Source organism: Mesocricetus auratus, unplaced genomic scaffold, assembly GCF_017639785.1.
Source record: "Mesocricetus auratus isolate SY011 unplaced genomic scaffold, BCM_Maur_2.0 Super-Scaffold_100006, whole genome shotgun sequence".
Lineage (NCBI taxonomy): Eukaryota > Metazoa > Chordata > Mammalia > Rodentia > Cricetidae > Mesocricetus > Mesocricetus auratus.
In genome coordinates this window covers 69481647-69496322 of record NW_024429190.1, presented here as the reverse complement: position 1 = coordinate 69496322, position 14676 = coordinate 69481647, and the positions used below count along the sequence as shown (strand labels likewise).

Here is a 14676-nt window from a genome sequence, read left to right as displayed (position 1 = left end):
CTGAGTCTGTAAATGCTATGAGGGGGAAAAAATCTTTGCACCTGTGATTTGCTTTTAATTTTTAGATTCATTTTTGTGTATGAGTGTTTTGCCTGCATGTATGTATGTCTACCATGTTAGTGTCTGGTTCTCACAGAAGTCAGAAAAGGGCATGGAGCCCCTGGAGCTGTAGTTACTGATGGTTGTGTATCATCATGTGGGTGCTGGGAGCCAAACCCAGGTCCTCTGCAAGAGCAAGTGCTCTTAACTGTGGAGCCATCTCTAGCCCCCAAACCAAAGATCTTGAAAGGAAAGGATTATCATGAATGTAAACTCAAGGCCATAAGAGAAGCAGGAGGAGGTGGGGAAGGTGGCGAGACTACAGAGACAGACTAGAGTGATGTGGCCATAAGCAGGGAACCGTGGTGACCAACAGACGAGAAATGGGCTCTGGGAGAATGGAGCCTGCCCATCTTGCTTCCAGGCTCTTGGAGACCGATGCTGAACTATCACCTCCAGAATCATGAGAGAGATGTTGGTTGCTTCAAGCTGCTGTGTGTGTGGTAATTTGTTACTGCCACTGTGGACACTGAATAAGTAAGGCAGTGCTCTTAAGTCGTACAGAGCCCTGCATGGATGAACATTTTAAACTGAGGTAACAGTGAGTGTAGTCGTGGAGTCACTGTATATTTTCTTGAGTTCTATAAATTGTTGAATAAGGAATTCTGTGAGCAAGAAGATGCAGGTGCATAATGAGGAGGTAGTCTGGCATTTAAGTCAATTTTTGGACTTCTATTTTTCAACTGACATATCACTGTTTATTCTTGCTAAAGAGCAAAGGAAAAGCGGTGCATCACAGCAGAGACCAGCATGGCAAACTAACCTGCTTGTGCAGTAGTGGCACGTACATCTTGGGGGTAACCAACAGCTGTCTAATTGGTCTTAAGGCCTGTGCAGTACAAGGAAATCCATGCATTCTCATTACTGTAAAAGCCACCTACCCAAGGGTGGTGAGGTCATGGACCCTAGTGGAGAGGCTACTTCTAGCACTTTCCTAAACCAGTATAATTTCTGAGTTCTACATGCTTGTTCTTACATTCAGATATGCATAGCTCTCACCCCTCATCAACACAAACAACAAAAAAAACCCACTTCTTTTTGCAGCAGAGACCATTATAAAAAGCCACAAATAATCAAAATGTAGAAAACAACCGACTGAGGTGTCTAGCTCCACTTGGCACATCTAGAATACAACCCCTACACCTAAGGCTGCGACTGAAGAGTTGCAGACAGATGGGTACCTGAGGTCAGAGTGCTTCCATGGGGGGAATATGGCAACCTGGCTAAGAGCAGTCTCTCCAAGGCAATTGGGATGAAGATGTGTTGTCATTCTTGGGGTTCTGGAAAAAGTAGTGCTCAAGTTTAGCTGATCCATTTCTGGGATCCAGGCAGCTTCCAACTCTTTATAAGTCATCCTGAGACTGCCTTTTGAGATATAACTTACCTACTTGAAGTGTGCAGTCCAGTAACTCCCAATAGACTGCCGAGTTGTGTAGTCAGCCACATCATTCAGTTTTAGAACATGTTCATCATCCAAGAAAGAGTCCTCATCCCATTTGTAGATGGCCCTGCCCAGCCCAGCACCAGTCCTAGCTCCTTTTGATCTTTGGTTAGCGTTAGCTGGAGGCCCTGTACTGGACTCCTGCAGTTGCCTCCTGGCAGGCGTCACAACCACCCTGAGCCCTCTCCACACAGCTGCAGAAGGAGCATATGTCTCTCTGGTTAAAACCCTCCAGTGACCATAGTTACAGCAAGTCCCAGAGCCCCCAAAGGAGCCATGGACCCCAGCCTTGCTGGTCTCGCCAACTTTTCCTCAGGGTAACCCAGAAGGAGCCTTTTGGACATGTGTGCGAGCAGGCCTCATCCCGTGACCACGCTGAAGCCTCACTAGCCCTCTCTGTCAGTGTGTACTGGGGTCTCACTTTTGTGTATGCTGTTTTAAGAAATGTCATCCAAATGGAACACCACCTCAAAAAGGCCTTCCTCCACAGACCTACCCTAATGATACACTGCCATTCTTTACTGTTTTCTTCATTTTACCTGGCCAGTCTCCAAAGTCATATATTTTAAACTGAAAATTTAAAAAATACATACTTTTGATTTCTTTCTTCACTATAAGTTCACAAGGTAGAAACTTGGTCTTGATCTGAGACAGCTCTATTCTTGTCATTAATAGAAACTATTCATGTAAACTACCAAATTGCATTAACAATAATTGTTATCAAATGCTTGCTGCATGCCAAGCTTTGTGTAAGATGTTCTATGTGCAGGGATTACTTACTTGAAGCTTACCAGTTTTGATATGGAAAGAGATGATAAACTGTATTTGTGTTTCAAATATAGTTGCTCAATTAAATTATTTATTCAGAGGCATGTCCTTTCTCTTTTTAGTACATTAGTTTCAAGATCATGGGGTCAGTGTACATTGACAGAAATATGGTATTGAATCTCTCTCTTTTACCCTCTAAACTGAAGTAGATGCAAATAAAAGAGCACAATACTTAGGGCACAGCAAGGGGGACTTGCTGTAAAGCACAGGGTCTGGTGGGGAAGGGGGGCTTAAGCCAGATGGGGAAGGGTTTTGCTGATATTTATGGAGTAAGACTGGTAAAATGACATTGCTTTTAAGGGAAAGAAGAAGTATCATTTAAGGTATTCCGTAGTGGATCTGGGGAGAGTTGGTGAGAGCATTAAAAAAATCAATAGAACTAAAGTTAGATCACTCAGTCAAGGATTCTTGCCTAGTGACTTACCACATCCAAGATATCTGTCCTGAGCAAAACACAGTATCAGTTGGATGTGTTGGTTTAGATAAAGGATGTCTGAAGATATTAACACGTGTAACTTAGGAGTGAAGTTCGTCATTAGCTAACATTAAAAAGCAGATTATCTGACATTGTGCATTCCGTTCTGTGTGAAGACGTCTGCTTTTGCTCCTTCTGTTCATTTCAGAACAGGGCTCCTGGGTTTCATGTGCCCTCTTCCCATGTAGCTTCTCCATGGTAGGGGGGTGGGGCGGGAGGTGCAGAGGGTAGGTTGAATGTCCTGCTTCTGTTTGGTTCCTACTGGGCCCTTAATTTCTCCTCTTTCATCCTCTCTTCCCTTTAGCACATCATCTCCAGGGAAACCCTCTAGCCCATACTCAGGGCCCTGACTCCGAAGGTCCAGGCTGGGGTCTGGGCTTTGGCTTCTGTTGTTTGAGGCTCATCAGCTTCTCCTAGTTGCTTCTCCCATTTCTCTGCAGCAGCAGTTCCCTGCCGGAGGGAGAATCCTCTGTTTCTAGACGTTTGAAGGTGTTCTGTCTTTAGGATGCTGACAGCTCGCAATACACGTAGTTTTGTTGGTTTGCCATCTTGATTTTATGCTTGTTTGAGTGAAAATCAGGAGAAATTTGGAATTAGGTCACAACCATTATTTTCCAAATTTAGAAGCACCCTCCTGACCAAATATAAAGTATAAACAATATTTAACATCAAATAAAGTTTTTGGCCTTTTTTTAAACTAATGACATCTAATTTGCTGATTTGAGATCCTTGTAAGGGAGGTAAGTTCTATGATTTAGCAACATAGTTTTATAAGAGGCTTGAAAGCATAACTGCCCCCAATCAGATTATTAAATTTTAGTTTATCTTTAGTAGCCTTTTGGAGGTGGGCATGATGGAGCACACCTTTAATCCCAGCACTAACGAAGCAACAGCAGGCTGATCCTCTGTGATTCAAGGCTAGCCTGGTGTATAGAGTGAGTTCCAAGCCAGCCAAGGATGACCCTGTCCAGACACAACAAACAAAACCCCCTTTGGTCTTAAAATCAAGTTTTACAATAAGGTTTGACTTGCATATTAGTTTTATGTAGTAATAAAATATTTCTGTATACATAACTTTTTCTAGAGGAAAAATTTCAAAAGCATTAAAAGACAGTTCCTGTTTACCTATGAGGTTTTTTCACATAAGACCGTAATAAAATTGAATACCTTATCTCTCATAGACAAGAACTGACGCATCCAAACAGGGAAACATTCCTATTGCAAGATCTCTAAGACGAGGTAGAAAAGAGTTACTATGGAATCAAAATCCTGTGAATCAAATAATGAGGATCTTTTATCAAGTGGCACCACACCCAATGGAGGTATGTATTTTCTAAAACAAAATGAAGGAAATTAGAATGAAACTGGCTTTGTAATAACCATCTCAGTTCCTGGTGCAGAATGGGCCTTGTTTAACTGCAAGGCACAGACTTGGTTGTGAATGTCTACTATGCTGTTCACAATTCTGTTTTTGAATTAGAGATTACCTAGCGTTTTAACTGAGCATATCTGGTTTTAGCATTTGTTTTCATTATCTTTGATGTAGAAGTTATTTCTGTCTCCCTAATACCTTCATGTCGTCCAGTGTTTCTTGGTCAAACTCAGCTAATGTTAGATTGTCTCTCCTCCTTAGGTGTAGCATCTTCTTTCTTAATATTGACCTTACTCTGGCCCATCAGGATCCAAGTGCACAACTTATTGACCTCTAAAGTTTTGGTTTATTTATTTATTTAGTTTTTAAGATTTACTTTATTTTATGTGTATGAGTGTTTTACCTGTAGGCATGTTTGTGTACCATGTATATACTTGGTACGCTCTGGGGTCAAGAGGGCATCAGATTCCCTGGATCTGGAGTTACAGATGACTGTGAGCCACCATCTGGTTCATGGGAATCAAACCTGGGTTCTCTGCAAGAGCAACAAGTGCTATTATGCTGAGTCATCTCTCCGGCCCCATACTCTCCCTGTTCTCACAGCTCTTTCTGTGGGCACGTGTTGGACTTCGGTAACCAGTCTCTTGCCTCAGCCCTCCCCTGTGTTACTGTGGAACTCCCGTTTTCCTGCCCACTGAAAGTAGTGACTGTCAGCCATGAAGCCATGATCCATGCCAACACCTCCCCACCCCCGCCCTTTCAGTTCTAAACATTTAAATGTCTTAGATTCACACTTGCAAATTCTGATTCAGTAGGTGCAGAGTGGGGCTTAGGCTTTAAAGTTTCTCAAATGATTTGGTATACTGCAAAGATTGACAACAGCTATTACAGATTCTGGTATTTACTGCTAAATTGCCGCTCTTCTGTTTGCATGCCCAGCCAATCACTTGCCAGCGCCCTTTCCTTATAATTGGCATTCTCACCGGAACAGTAAATGCTTATCAGTCTAGCTAATACCGTGTGGGGGCTGGGCTGCTGGAAGACTTTTGCTATGAATCTCTCACCAGGCTGCCACATACAGTAGGCAGTGTCTCCTATCTTAGCAGAGTCCTGATGCCACTGAGAAATATTTCCTGTGGCCAGATCTCTTTCTGGGTTCAAAACTATACCATACCGGGTAAGACCGAAACTCCTTGGCATAACTGCAAGGCCTCTCATGATCTGTATTCTCATCCTCGTGTGTGGCAGCCGCTTGTCTTCCGCCCAGAACATCCCAGCTGTCTCGAGCCCACTGGCCTCTAATATGGGGCTTCCACTCTTGAGTGTCCCCTGTCCTGTCCTGACTGGCATGGCTCATACACAGGACAAGGCTTTCCAGTTCAGGGCCAATGACCGCCCTTGTCCCCAGCCTGCCCCTCCCTGTGTCGTGTCCTTCTAGATGCTCTTTGCGGTGCTCAGTCTCACTTGCCTATTTTCCTGAGACCTTGAGCTCCTTCAGGCTCAGTTAAAGGGACCCCTATAACAATATTTGCCACAAAGTTGCTTCATGAATAATTAATGAATTCTCTACTGTTTAGGTTCTTCAAGCCCATTTTTTGTGCCATCTATTCGTACTACAATAATTGAAAACCCATCTTCAACTGGGACTTTAACACAAATGCCTTTTTTCCCTAAATATGAAGTGGAACTTGATTCTCATAGAAAGGCCACCCCTTACCCTGGAAAAGAGCACATCGAACGTGTTCTAGAAGAATATTCCCATCAAGTTAAAGATTTGCAGAAAAGACTAAATGAAGTGAGTTGCATTCTTTTCTAGCATCTGACACCAGTAGGCCAAGGAGACATGTTGTCTTGAAATAAAACTTAACTCCCCAGAAAGAAAACCTTAGCCATGGGTCTATCAGCAAAACCTGTTAATTTGACCTCTCCTTTCTGTTGGGCTAATGAGACGTTTACATGCCATTTTCTTTCTGGTAATAATAATGTCTTGGTTTCATGATACAATTTTAGTAAAATTTGAATGCTTTGAAATGTTATAGTTAATGTCATTCTTATGCTATTAATAACTGGTGTAGGCCTGCTGTCCTGCTATTATGATACCTGGCTTCTTTTGCAAACAATGGTAGAAAGTAGAATTTTATGTATATATACATACAGAATGGTTAGATAGAATTTAGAAGGGCTTGCTAAGATGTCAAGTGGACCTCATATAAAATTAAAATCAAACTGGGTATGATTGAGTTCCAGTAGTTTACTTTCTAAAAACTAGACTTTTTACCAGCATATACAAGAGCTTCATGCTATCTTTGTTCAGTACCCATTCTGTGTAGGTACCCTCTGTTCCAGCAGTACTAAGCCATTTGCTTATCTCGAGTGGACCTTGTTAATCTAGATTTCCATGCCTGGCTATTGACTGCTGGAAGACTCTTACATAACCTGTCAGGGCTGTCTCCAAGGATTCCCTTCTCTGAAGCCTTCCCTCTAGACAGCACTGAGGTTGTTCCTGTGCACACATTTTCTACATCTTACTATGTCCATTTGTATGTTATTCTGCCTCATCAGACTAGATAAAGACTTTAGGATGTGAACCTACAATTTTATTAAATGTAAAAATTATGTAATTGTATTTTACACATGGCATATAAAGATAAATAAGCCATGGCTCTCAAAGGAGTTCATAGTTTTGGAGATGAGCTAGTCATATAAACAAGTAGTGATGAGGCCTTGTGATAAATATACCAGTAAGACATAGACATATACCAATAAGACAGAGGAAGCACAGGCGTAGTAGTAGAGAAAGAGAAACAGTAACTGGACTGGCAAGATGGCTCAGTGGGTAGAGGTGCTCAAGCACAAGCTAGCAACCTGAGTTCAGTCCCTGGATTCTACAAGGTGTCAGGAGAGAATGGACCCCCAAGAGATGTTCTCCCACATATGAGAGAGAGAGAGAGAGAGAGAGAGAGAGAGAGAGAGAGAGAGAGAGAGGGGGAGGGAGGGAGAGGGAGGGAGAGAGAGAGAGAGAGAGAGAGAGAGAGGGAGAGGGAGGGAGGGAGGGAGGGAGAGAGAGAGAGAGAGAGAGGGAGGGAGGGAGGGAGAGAGAGAGAGAGAGGGAGAGAGGGAGAGGGAGAGGGAGGGAGAGAGAGAGAGAGAGAGAGAGAGAGAGAGAGAGGGAGAGAGAGAGAGAGAGCACGCACACACCTTATTTTCTATGTCCAATTTATTCCTTTTACTTACTGGTAGAGTATGCCACACTTGGTTGGTTCCCAGTAAACATTTGTGAGATGTTTCTAATACTTATTAAACAGGGCTGTTATTGTATTCCTACGTAACAGAAATGTGCTAGGTACCAGATATATAAAGATGGAAAAGACACAGCCCCTTCCTTGCAGTCTTGTGATTGAGATATTTACAGTAGGAAGTAATCATGTAAGAGTTGTCCTGCAGGTGGGTTAAATGATGATGCTGACACCACATGATACTTGAAATTCCTTTTCTAACTTGATTTTGCAGCATCTGACACAATACTATCTCTGTCCCTCTGATTGTGGTAGGCATCAGCCTATAGCAGTGCTTCTCAACCTTCCAAATGCTGCAACCCTTTAATACAGTTCCTCACGTTGTGGTGACCTCCAGCCATAAAACTGTTTTCATTGCTACTGTTATGAATCATAATATCTGTGTTTACCAGAGGTCTTAGGGGACTCCTGTGGAAGGGTCATTTGTCCCCCTCGGGGTAGTGACCCACAGGTTGATAACCGCTGGCCTAGGATCTCATGCACACTAAGCAACGAGCCTACTACTAGCTGCTGCTGCTTCCTCCTCCTCTTCCTCTCCTTGTCCTTTACCAACACCCTCTTCTTCATCCCCTTTCCCCTCTCTTCCTTCATCTGTGCCTTCCATTCTTTAGTCTTCTTTCTTAAACAGGGTCTCACTGTAGCCCAGGCTGGCCTTCAACCTGGCCTCCCCTCACCTTAGCTTCCCAACCTTTGGGAATTTAGGCGTGTGCTAGTGTGGCCAGTCTTTAAAAAATCCTGTTCTTGTTTCTGTTTTGTCTGCTTGTTTGTTTGGTTTTAAAGGTTTTTCAAGACAGGGTTTCTCTGTGTAGCCCTGTCTGTTCTGAAACTCACTCTATAGACCAGGCTGGTATTGAACTCAGAGATCCGCCTGCCTCTGCCTCCTGAGTGCTGGGATTAAAAGCATGTGCCACCACTGCCTGGCTTCCTATTCTGTATGGTTGTTATCGTTGTGAATGGTACTAGAATCTCTGCAAGCAGAGGGTTAGGGTAAAATCCCTACATTATCTTTGTTTCCTCTAGATCTTTTTTTTTTTTTTTTTTGGTTTTCCTGTTTGCTTAATTTTAGTCTCTAGTTTTAGAATCTTATCATTTTTAGTGGTTTTTGTTTTCTGTTCAGACTCAACGATGAGGCGATTAAAAAGCTGTTCATCCTACACTGTTAGCAGGGAGATGCTTCAATGCCTGGCTTTGGCAATCTCTGCATTTTCTGTAGTTGAGCACTTTCGGAGCTTTTACATTAAAAACTATTTTTATTTTATATGTATAAATGTTTTGTCTGCATGTATGTGCACCATTTGCACGCAAGGCTCTCAGAGGTCAAAGGGGCATCAGATTCCCTAGAACTGAAGTTGAAGATGGTTGTCAGCTGCCCTGTGGTTGCTGGGAATTAAACCCTGGACCTCTGCGGGAGCAGCAGTGCTCTTAACCACAGAACCATCTCTCCAGTCCCACCTTTATAGTTTTAGATGGTAGTGGCTGTTGCCAAGAATTTAAGTAGGTTGAAGGCAGAAGTTGATTTTTCTGTATACACAATTTCCCAGTTTTCCAGTTTTAAGGGACAAAACATTTTCCTATTTTTGCCTTGATCTGGAGTATTTGTTTCAGAAAATAGACAAGAAAAGGCCAAGCCAGGGAACCTTGCTGATGTCTTCTAGTTGCCTAGGTAAGAAATTATTTACTGGGCTCTGAACTTTAGTGGTGAGGGGGCTTTGTATACATAACAATAAATAAATAGCCCTTGGAAAATAATCGTCTTCTGTAGGAATTATGTTTTGATGGTTTAATATAGATTAATTTGTGTGATTTTTTTTTCAGAGCAATGAACTGCATGAGAAACAAAAGTTTTACTTAAGACAGTCAGTCATCGATTTGCAGACAAAACTTCAGGAAATGCAAATGGAAAGAGATGCCATGGCCGACATCAGGTTGGGATTTGTTGTCTGAATTCCTCCTTCTCCAGCAGTGCTAGAGATTGGACCCAGGGTCTGGGCATGTTAGGCAAGTGTTCTGCCAGTGAGATGCATCCCCAGCCAGAAACTATTTTATGGTTTTATTCTTAATGTTGGGTGTAGTCCCATATACATGTAATCTCAGTACTTGAGTGGCTGAGATAAGAAGATTGAGTTTAAGGCCAGCCTGAGCTACATAATTGAGTTCAAGGCCAGCCTGGGATATATAGCAAAATTCTGTATCAATATTTTTTTTTTACTCCTTGTAGTAAAATTGAGTGAAAATGACTTTTATCAGTGTTCTTTCTTTCTTTTATATGTTTCATAGACGAAGGGAGAGTCAGTCCCAGGAGGAGTTACGAAATCAGCTTCAAAATACAGTTCATGAGCTTGAAGCTGCCAAGTGCCTTAAGGAGGACATGTTGAAAGACAGCAGCACACAGATAGAGCAGCTAAGAAAAATGATGCTTAGCCACGAAGGTGTGCTTCAAGAAATCCGATCAATCTTAGTTGACTTTGAAGAAGCCTCAGGCAAGAAAATATGTGAACACGACAACATGTCTGCCATACACTTCCGCAGCCTGGGCTCAGCTATTAGTAAAATCCTAAGAGAATTAGACACAGAAATCTCTTATCTTAAAGGGAGGATATTTCCAGTAAGTGGTGAGAACACTATATTACAATGCATTGAAAGATAGCTTATAAAAATCCTTAAAAATAAGCCAGGTTCTCATTTTTTTGTTCTCTGAGATGAACATAATGCTCTCTTGACAGTTTACCTACAGTTGGATGTAAGTATAGCCAGAGCACAAGTGCTGTAAATACAGGCATAGAGTTTATTGTAGCATTATTTCTATTTTTATCTCTTTAAAGCATCCCTTTCATAGAAACTCTGCATTTTCTAGGCTTTAGAATTACCTCCACCCAACTTAATATTTCTATTTTAAAACCAGGTAGAGGACCAGCTTGAAACACTGAAAACTGAATCACAGAACAAAATAGAACTATTACTTCAACAACATCAAGATCGGTAGGTGTCTGACTGAGGCATAGAAAATCACAGTGAATTATATTCCATTTACAGTCTCTCTAGCATTTCCAAAAAAAATATTTCCTTATCAACCCATAGCAAACTTATATTAATTTTTTCTGACACCTATTGAAGCTATAAGGAAGGCTTCATTCAAGACTATATATAGCAGGCTGGAGATGTGGCTCAGAGATTCAGGTCATTGACTGTTCTTCTAGAGGACCCGAGCTCAATTCCCAGCACCCACATGATGGTTCATAACCATCTATAGTGAAATCTGGTGCCCTCTTCCAGCAGGCAGGCATACATGCAGACAATTCTGTGTACATAATAAATAACAACAACAAAAAATTAACCATCTCTTAAAAAAATTATATAGCACTGTAAGGTTTGCTACAGGGAAAGAAAATAAGCTCAATTCCAACATGATAAGGACAAGCAGAGATTTCTAACCAAGGAAGAAGGTGAGGGATTGGTGGGTGGAACATTTCACATAAGGGTTGAAGAGTCTTACTAAAGGTAGCCATGGATACAGACTTTTAGGCTGAAGGATAGCAATTTGATCAACTGTCAAGGACTGATCAGATAGCAAGAATGAGAATATTCTTGCTGTGATTGGCCTCAGTCAAAGACAACCATAGTGATCAAGGTTAAGGCCTAGGTAGAATAGCCTCAGTTGGTCTAAGAGTGATCTATTACATATCTGTTGATTAGCTAATATGAAGCATATAATAGTCTGTGAGAGGTAAATATTTGTAAACTTGAATTCATAATATGTTTTATTGATAGGACCCTTCTCTAGATCTCCCTGGAGATAGCATATGACATATACTACATTATGTAGCATGTATTATTCAAAATACTCAAAGGTGTTGGTTTTCTTTGATAACAGGGTCCCACGGGTGCCCCACCTGGCCTTGAATTCCTGCAATCCAATGATCTCCCTGCTTCACTTTCTCAAGTACAGGACCATAGGCGCACAACACCATTCCTTGCTTGGTTCTCATAGTCTGACACTGAAACTTAGATTCTGAATTCTGAAAACCTAGTTGGTTGTTTGTAAGTAAGGGCTTCTAGAATTGCTATTAAGAGAGCAGCATTGTCAGGTGTGGTGGTGTATGCTGTTAGTCCCAGTACTCAGGAAACAGAAGCAGGTGGGTCTCTGTAACTTTGAGGATGGCCTGGTCAGGATAGCAAGTTCTAGAACACCAGAGCTACATAATAAGAGAGACCCTGTCTCAAAAAGAAACAGTTAAAAAAGGACAGACAGAAAGAAAGGGGTGGAGTAACATTTACAAATCCAGGCATGGTCTGTAATTGCAGCAAAGGAGGCAAAGGCAGGAAGATTGCCTGTAAAGTCAAGGTTAGCCAAGACTACATAATGGAAGTCTGTCTCAAACACACAGATGAAAGAGTAGGATGTGTAAAACTGAAACAAAATACTAAGTTTGAAGGTGTTGGAAGCATTAACTTTTGAGATAAGTTGTAGGTAAGAATCTCCAGGATCATAACAATCATTACATTCTTTCTGTAGGATTGAGCAGTTGATAAGTGAACATGAAATCGAAATAACAGGACTTACGGAGAAAGCCAGCAGTGCTCGAAGTCAAGCCAACAGTATCCAGAGTCAACTGGAAATCATTCAGTATGTGTATACTAGTGGTTTCAAATTGATGTCACTTAAAAACTATCCCTTAAATCTGGAGATTGGTGCAGCAGTTAGGAGCACTTGTTGCATTTTCAGAGGACCTGGGTTTGAGTCCCAATACTTGCCTGGCAGCTCCCTGCTGATATCTGTGATTCTGGTTCTTGTGCCATGGGGTGCGGTGGGGGTCCCTGCAGGCTTCATGGCCAGCAGGAAACGGATTTGAGAGAGGGAAGAATGAAACTCAGCTCAGCCTGACTTAGGTAGCCGGTCCTGAGCCAAACTTCCAGAGTCTGACACCAGTTGGTTTATTTGAGCCATATTTAAGCATGGCACAGTTTTGAAAAAAACAAAAAACAAAAACGTTTTCTAATAGCTCAGACCCATGAGTGTAGCAGAGGTTAAGACATGTTTATATAGATAGTTTTTATAAAATAAACCTGGCTTCTTTTACAAGAGTTGATACTGTTGACTCAGAAATCATGACCACAATTTAGAGTCTAGGGAGCTTGACTGAGGCAAATGCAATGCTGTGGGTGTCAGGATTGGCCTGGTCCTAAGATAACATAGAAGTCACCTAGGCTGTTGTCAAATGCAAGTGACATCTCTCATGAGGATGGGTTCTAAGGCCTAGAAGCAATGCTCAAGATCTGGTGGCAGGGTCAGGGGAAGGTCTGGGATAAATAAAACATAAATTCTGAGGGATACAGGTGGGGCTGGCTCATCAGACAGCAAAGGATCACCAGGTTGTAAATTACATTCTTTCCCAGTATTCCTGGAGAAGAGGCAAACACCTTTGAAGAGATAAGCCTCATGTTTAACTTTCCTGCTTTCTCCAGTGCTTATCTGAATGAATGCAAACTTTTGCCCTCCACTGTGACCACAAGTCTTGCTCATGGTGCACATACATACATGCTGGCAAAACTCATACATGTACAATGATAATTTAAAAAACTTATTTTAACTAATATGCTGTCCTAATATATTTTTGAAATTGCTTAGTAATTGATTCCATGAGAAAGTGATAAAACTTTTCCAACACTTGAACAGAAAAGGTAACAGTAATATTTTTTGTGTTACCATGTGCAAAGCATTATTGCAAGGTTTTAGGCTCCTGGGATTCACTAAGTTGTCCATTCAAATGATAGGACCAAGAACATATATCACACATATATTATAAATATTTGTTTATAAATAATTGTAGGTGTACCTATGCATAACTATGTATATGTGAACAGTTATACAGAGATAAATATGCAATGAAATTTTATAATTTGAACTAATACATAAGACTATGGGTAGACTTTTATTTTTAGAGGTTTATTGTATGTATATATATATTTACCTTTGTGTTTATATACAAGCACCTGTGTGCATGTGGGACCCAGCAGAGGGTGTCAGATTCTTTGGAGCTGTAGTTCTAGGCATTTTCAGAATGTCCAGCCTGTTATGTAGGTACTGGAACCATAACTCTGGTCTTTGTGGTTGTATAGCAAACACTCATAACCAATGAGCCATGTCTCTCACCCCCAGTATAGACAATTTTAATGGTATGCAAAAGCAGAGTATAGTGTAATGAATATCTACATACATATGTACACCTACATACATATGTATACACATGGCAAGTAACATTTGTTTTTGGTTCTAGGAATTGTACAGCACTTTACATATAGCACACATACCTTATACTTCTAAACTTTGTCCCCAACCCTGAGCTAAAACTCTAAAGACTTTTGCAAGTTTGCAAAATGAAAGACAGTTGTTCTAATGATACCATATAAAGTAATTACTAATAGTATCTAAGAGATGTGAGGGATCCTTGAGGCATCATGCATATTCTTCGTTTGCTGTTTGCTTTGTACCCTTTTCAACCCTTCTTAGAGAACAAGCAAGGAACCAAAACTCCATGTATATGCGCCAGCTCAGTGACTTGGAGTCTACTGTTTCTCAGCTTCGTTCTGAACTGAGGGAAGCCAAGAGGATGTATGAAGATAAGGTAAATTTAGACTTCACTTCCAAGAACTGTCTTATATATTGACCAATAGTGTGTTTTTGATAGTTTGCATGAAAATGAAGAATAAAAAAATTCTAATTAAAAGGGAGTATTTTTAAAATCAGTGTAAGTTGGTGTGCAAACATGCTAAATTATTAAATTATAAACTATAATTGAATCTTAATTCATTATTGAAATTGAGAAATATTTTTCAAGTAAATTACTGAAAAATAAATTGAGTAGCAGAGAACATAGCTTCTTGGAAGAACACTTGTCTAGCATGCCTCAGGCCGTGGATTAATCCTCACTACCACAAAAATAAAGAAAGGACATGACCTCCCCTACAGAAACACAGCAGAAGGATGGTCATGGCTTCAGTATATTATGGCTGGGGGAATATTATTATAGTCTGTCAGACGTAGTAGTGTAAATGTATTATAGTCCAGTACAGCAACTGTAATTCATGACTGTTCAAGCCATTTTGAAAAGTCAATATTTATTGACATCAGACTAAAAAGTCACAAACTACTAAATCAAGCTCACTT

At 41.0% G+C, this 14676-nt stretch overlaps 1 protein-coding gene across 7 annotated transcripts in view; it reads left to right on the top strand.

Annotated features, from left to right (window-relative positions):
* Window positions 1–14676, top strand: part of Ccdc158 (coiled-coil domain containing 158) — a 54416-nt gene that overhangs the window by 2274 nt on the left and 37466 nt on the right. For all 7 annotated transcript variants that reach the window (XM_040747427.1, XM_040747428.1, XM_021226038.2 and 4 more), the window contains exons 2-8: window positions 4025–4165; window positions 5793–6010; window positions 9327–9436; window positions 9789–10116; window positions 10414–10490; window positions 12025–12135; window positions 14020–14134. In XM_040747427.1, the coding sequence (XP_040603361.1) occupies window positions 4099–4165; window positions 5793–6010; window positions 9327–9436; window positions 9789–10116; window positions 10414–10490; window positions 12025–12135; window positions 14020–14134 (1026 nt within the window). In that variant the 5' untranslated portion in view covers window positions 4025–4098. The remainder of the gene's footprint in view (window positions 1–4024; window positions 4166–5792; window positions 6011–9326; window positions 9437–9788; window positions 10117–10413; window positions 10491–12024; window positions 12136–14019; window positions 14135–14676) is intronic.